The sequence below is a fragment of the Orycteropus afer genome, unplaced genomic scaffold, assembly GCF_000298275.1.
Source record: "Orycteropus afer afer isolate SDZICR_OR568_19922 unplaced genomic scaffold, OryAfe1.0 scaffold00428, whole genome shotgun sequence".
Lineage (NCBI taxonomy): Eukaryota > Metazoa > Chordata > Mammalia > Tubulidentata > Orycteropodidae > Orycteropus > Orycteropus afer.
In genome coordinates, this window is record NW_006922015.1 from 2,094,975 (window position 1) to 2,100,907 (window position 5,933).

General features: G+C 39.0%; 1 protein-coding gene across 1 annotated transcript in view; it reads right to left on the minus strand.

Annotated features, from left to right (window-relative positions):
• HBS1L (HBS1 like translational GTPase) overlaps positions 1–5,933 on the minus strand; it is a 95,269-nt gene that overhangs the window by 85,026 nt on the left and 4,310 nt on the right. The window contains exon 2 of the mRNA XM_007954043.2: positions 5,656–5,721. Coding sequence (XP_007952234.2) covers positions 5,656–5,721 — 66 coding nt within the window. The remainder of the gene's footprint in view (positions 1–5,655; positions 5,722–5,933) is intronic.

The window sequence follows — 5,933 nt, forward strand, 5'->3', positions numbered from 1 at the left end:
GGGGGGGGACAGGGGAAGAGGGGGACTAGAGAAGAAAAGGTCCAAGCCTTTGAAGTTGAAATGAGAGTCCCAAAAGGCAATACATACAATGAAAATACACTGGCAGAAAACTAACAGTGAGAAAGGGATAAACGTAAAATGTTATTCTTTTCTAAAAGTTTAAATCACAAATTTTGACGAAGTGCTTTCTTCAAAAAAGACACTCATAGTGACTTTTAAAAATTAAGGCATGTGCCAAACATAAATGCCTCCTGAAACTGCCTAAAATTGTTTCTCAAACTCCTGAAAATAAAAATCACATGAGGCACTCATTAAAGACATGGCTTCCCAGGGATCTTCCCCTGGCGATTCTAACTGCATACTGATGGAATCAGACCAGGAATTTATGTTTTTAACAAAGACTTTCAGGTGATTCCTATCACCAGGCAACGTTAGCGGCAGCCGCTGCCCAGTGGATTCTAACTCATGGTGATCCCATGCGTGTCAGAGCACAACTGTGCCCCACAGGGTTTATAATTGCTGGTATTTTGTAAGTAGATCACCAGGCCTTTCTTCTGAGGGTGAGTGTGGATTCAAACCTCCGCTCTTTCGGTTAGGGGCAAAGCACTTAATTTGCACCACCGTGGGACACTACCATCTGTAGTCTCTTTTATATAATGACATCAACTACTTTCTTAACACACTATCCTCCTTACTCAAAAAGTTTCAATGGGATAACACTACACACACAGAATTAAATACTATCTGCCACAAATGGGCCCCTACTTCCTTTCCTAGTCCGCTTCATTGCCACAACTTGCATTAGTCTTGTGAGTCTCCCCCAAACAAGCCTCACAGAGACCACTGCTCAAATTGTTTCCTCCCAAATTTACAAGCTCCAGTTCCTCCACTTTGCAAAACCTTCCCAGACTCACTCAGATAAGATTGTTTTCTTTACCCTCCATACTGCTGTAGCATTGCTGTTTGAACAGGACTTTTAATGATCTGCTTTACATCACACTAATATATGAATGTATTAAAATAGTATTTCTTAAAAGTAATAATTTATGCTCAATATAGGTTTTGAATTACAGTGGATGAATAAGAATTACAATCTCTAATCATATTAGCTAAAGCAAAACACATAACCCTTCAGATAAAGTTTTACATATAGACTCTTTTCCTATACCCATCTCCTTGACACATATTCATATTCTGTATCAAAGTCAATCTTTCTAAAGGAGAAAAAAAAAAGCTGTAACACTGAGAAATTACCTTTCCATCAGGAAAACTGTGCTATTAGAATACCAAAAAAAAAAAGATGTGCTGATGAACTTTAGAGAAATTCCTATTAATTAGTGAAGTCACTCAATTATTAGAATAGACATGAGCATAATGGTCCACTCAATGGCATTAGATGCTTCTTTAAGGACAGAAAGAATTCTTCTAAAACTATTCGTAAATTCAGTACAAAAACTAGACCAATGATAATAAAGGAGACAAAAACTTATCATGTTATTGCTTTTCATAATTATTTTCAGTAATAAAAAATCTAAAACCTTATGTTTTTGTTAAAAATACCAGTTTGTCAAAGAAGAAACTTACATGAAACCATTTAACTATCTCCTGTTTTGATAATGGTGTCTGACTTCTTGGTGTGTACAAAAAATAACTCTCAAAGATTCAGATTTTCCTAAACAAAAACTACACACAAAACACACATCATGAGTTACAAGGATAAGGTCAACCTAACTAAAACCCTGTCCTAAAGGGAGCTCTGGTAGCATAGTGCCTAAGGCACTTGACTGCTAACCAGAAGGTTGGCAGTTCAAACCCACCAGCCACTGCTAGGAAGGAAGATGGGGCAATCTACTTCTGTAGTGATACTGCCTCGGAAACCCAAGGAGGGGTCGCTATGAGTCGGGTCCGACTCGACAGCACATAACAACAACAACAAAGAAAGTTAAACACTATTTTATGCAAACCTCAGAAAAATACCCTAAAAACGTTTAACCTTGAATACTGTTAACTCACTACTTAAGATTAAACATTATTCATCCACATAAGGCTAGATAAACAAATCAGTAAATTTGTATCATCAGAATTTCTTTCAACAGTACCTCTAAGAAAGGTTCCACCCTTATGAAAAAAAACCAAACCAAACTCACTGCCTTCGAGTCAGTCCCAACTCATAGCAACCCCTCCTTGGGTTTCCGAGGAGGTAGCTCTACAAAAGTAAACTGTCCAATCTTCCTTCCAAGGAGTGGCTGGTGGGTTTGAACGGCCAGCCTTCTGGTTAGCAGTCAAATGCCTTAGGCACTATGCCACCAGAGCTCCTACCTTTATACAAGGCATATCCAATACCCCCAAACCCTACAGACCTTGTTGTTAGTTGCCGCAGAGTCAATTCTGATTCATGGCAACCTTACCAGCACACTGCCATCAAGTCGATTTCAACTCATAGTAACCCTACAGAACAGAGTAAAACTGTCTCACAGAGTTTCCAAGTCTGTAATCTTTATAGAAGCACAATGCCAGATCTTTCTCCTGCAGAAAACTTTGAACTGCAGACCTTTTGGTTAGCAGTCAAGTGCTTAACCACTGCATCACCAAGGCTCCTTATGACAACCATAACTTTCATAATTTATCTCTTGAACCTGTTGTTGTTAGCGGCCATTCAGTCAGCTCTGACTTACGCCAACTTTATGTATAACAGAATGAAATGATGCCTGGTCCTGTGCTACCTCCATGACCTTGGATATGTTTGAGTCTATTGTTGCAGCTACTCTATCTCACTGAGGGTTTCACTGGCATACAATGGTCCTCTAACAAGCAGGATGTCATTTTCTAGCAATTGGTCTTTCCTTTTGGCATGCCCAATGTTAGCTAGACAAGTCTCGCCATCCTAGCTTCCAAGGAGCACTCTGGTTTTATTTCTTGAACATATTTATTTCCAAATCCACTGCTACCACAAGCACTGTCCTAAAACAATGGTTCCAAACTGGTAGGCATCAGTATACCCTGGAGAGTTTGTTAAAACAGTTGCTGTGCCCACCTCTAGAGTTCCTGACTCTGGTGGGGCCCCAAGGATCACATTTCTAGCATATTTTCAGGTGATGCTGATTGGTACAGAGACCGTACTTTGAGACGACTGTCCTAAATTATCCTTACCTCCTCCAGATTAATGTAATAGCCTCCTAATTAGTTTACCTACATCCACTCATGTACCACCTGCATATAGAAGAGACTCTTTTATAAATTTAAATCTAGCATCACACCCACATCATCTTCTCAATACCATGAATATGCCACTCTCTACTGCACTTAGAATGTACATGATAAACGCAGTGCTACCAGACATCATTTTGTCATTACCTATAAAATTTAAGTTACCCAAACTCACTGCTGTCAAGTCAGTCCCAAGTCATAGCGACTCTTCCTTGGGTTTCCAAGATGGTACCCCTACAGAAGTAGATTGCCCAGTCTTCCTTCCGAGGAGCGGCTGGTAAGTTTGGACCAGCCTTCTGGTTAGCAGTTAAATGCCTTAGGCACTACGCCACCTAGTCAAGTATGATTGAGAATTTGGGTGGGGAGAGGGGAGCACTAGCCTATAAAGGTTTTTTAATATACGGCAAATAATAAGTACCCAGGGCAGCCACTCCTAGGAAGGAAGATGGGGCAATCTACTTCCATAGTGATACTGCCTGGGAAACCCAAGGAGGGGTCGCTATGAGTCAGGTCTGACTTGAAGGCACATAACAACAACAACAACAACAGGGGGCCTTGGGAAAAGTGAAATTTCTTTTTATCTCGAATCCCTACAGAGTATGTCTTCTGAATCCCTGAATAAGGAGTTATAAAAAAGTGTGAGTTATTAAATAATCTACCAGCTTCTAACCCATCCTTCTGGTTTGTGATACTGGGCTAGAGTCTCTGCAAAGCACATTTCTTGTTTGGGAACTGGCTCCCTTTTAGGATCAGCAAATAGGGGGTTGCTAAAGGGAGACTAGGAGCTCTGGTGGCACACCGCCTAAGGCATTTGACTACTAACCAGAGGTTGGTGATTCAAACCCACCAGCTGCTCCACGGAAGAGAAGATGGGCCAATCTACTTCCATAAAATTTACCACCTCAGAAACTCAATGGGAGTCACTATGAATCAGAATCAATGCGATAGCAAATGAGTTTGGTTTCGGAAAGGGGGACTGGAAGAGGAAGGGACATGCTCCTTCCTTTTTGTTTCATTCTTGTCAACATCACCTCAGCAACCCTTGTTCACTATACCTAATTGTATGTCAACAGTACTCACCTTTATAGTATACTAAAATTTAATAGGGTGTTTCAACCAATTATATATACTTGGTAGATATCTGGAGATAGGTGTATTGTTAAGGAAATTAGAGTGAGAGAAAGCTCCCAATCAAAGAAATGCTGTCTTCACTGGAAAGAATATGCTTGCTTTATTTAGTGGCAGAAAATAAATCTTTCACCAGATAAGACAGCAGATGCAGCTCTTGACATGAAATCATATAGGAATGTGAACTCCAACAGAAATCTGAACTGCATACACATATTTGGTTTATTCACCGAACTGTTTAATAGCATATGAACTAAACAAAAGTTCAACATGAAGGGAAGTATATGTATTACATCTCAATGTCCAATATTCAGGTGAATCTGCACAAAGACTCTAATCCAGATACTAGCCAAAATTTTGTGATAGGAAAGAAAGATAAAGGAACAGATTATGAAACCAAAGTTCTGCCTTAGCTCTAAGGAAGAATCCAAGCAGCACAGAACAATTCCAAAAGAGAAGTCAACACTCCAGATATTATATAATTCCACATCTAAGAGAATAGGAAAAATAAATTCAGTTCCACAGAATTTCTTAGGGTGGCGTAGTGCCCACTAAGGCATTTGACTACTAATCAGAAAGCTGGCAGTTCAAACCCACCAGGCACTCCTTGGAAGGAAGGTTGGACAATCTACTTCCATAGTGATACAGTGATACTGCCTCGGAAACCCAAGGAGGGGTCACTATGAGTTGGATCCGACTTGATGGCAGTGGGTACTATGTGTCAGACACTGCACTTTACTCTGGGTATACAAAATTAACTACTACCGGCCACCAAAACTTTGTTGCCGTTGTTGTTATGTGCCATCGAGTTGGCCCCAACTCACAGCAACCCCTCCTTGGGTTGCCGAGGCACTATCACTACAGAAGTAGATTGCCCAACATTCCTTCTGAGGAGTGGCTGGTGGGTTTGAACCGCCAGCCTTCTGGTTAGTAATCAAGTGCCTTAGGCACGATGCTACCAGAGCTTCTCCCAAACACTTTAGAATCTCATTATTGACTAAGTTACACTTCAGTACAATTTAAACTAATTGTATTTTTAAAACCATGTTGCAAAGGATACTAGGAAAATCAGTCTTCAGAGTTTTCCTCAAATTATTTAAAGCTGAATAATGGAATCAAAACTTTCAATTTTATTTATATGTAAAGAAATTATTTCATGCATCTTAAGAAATTAAAGTCTAATTATCTTTTTAATGTAGCATACTATTATAGTCTTATGGTATACTCTGGTGTCTTCATGAAACACTCTAGAATGACAATATTTACTTGACATTTTTAAATGTCCAAATCATGGAAATCAATTGATTAAAAATAATTCACCTGTTGATGGAGAAATACAATAATCATCTTCTACAGACTGGCCATAGAGATCATCATCTTCAAAATCTAAAATAAAATCACAAGACAAATTCACTTATAACTTTTTTTCTATTAATGAAAAAGCCTCTGAATTTTCTCTAAAATAAAGTATTTATCAAAATTAAAGGACCCTGCCATGTTCCAAATTTTTCCAAAAATTCTAAGAATTTTCCCCACAAAATGGGCATTTACTGACAAACTATATTTATAAATATATGTATAGTTCTTCAGTTTTTAAG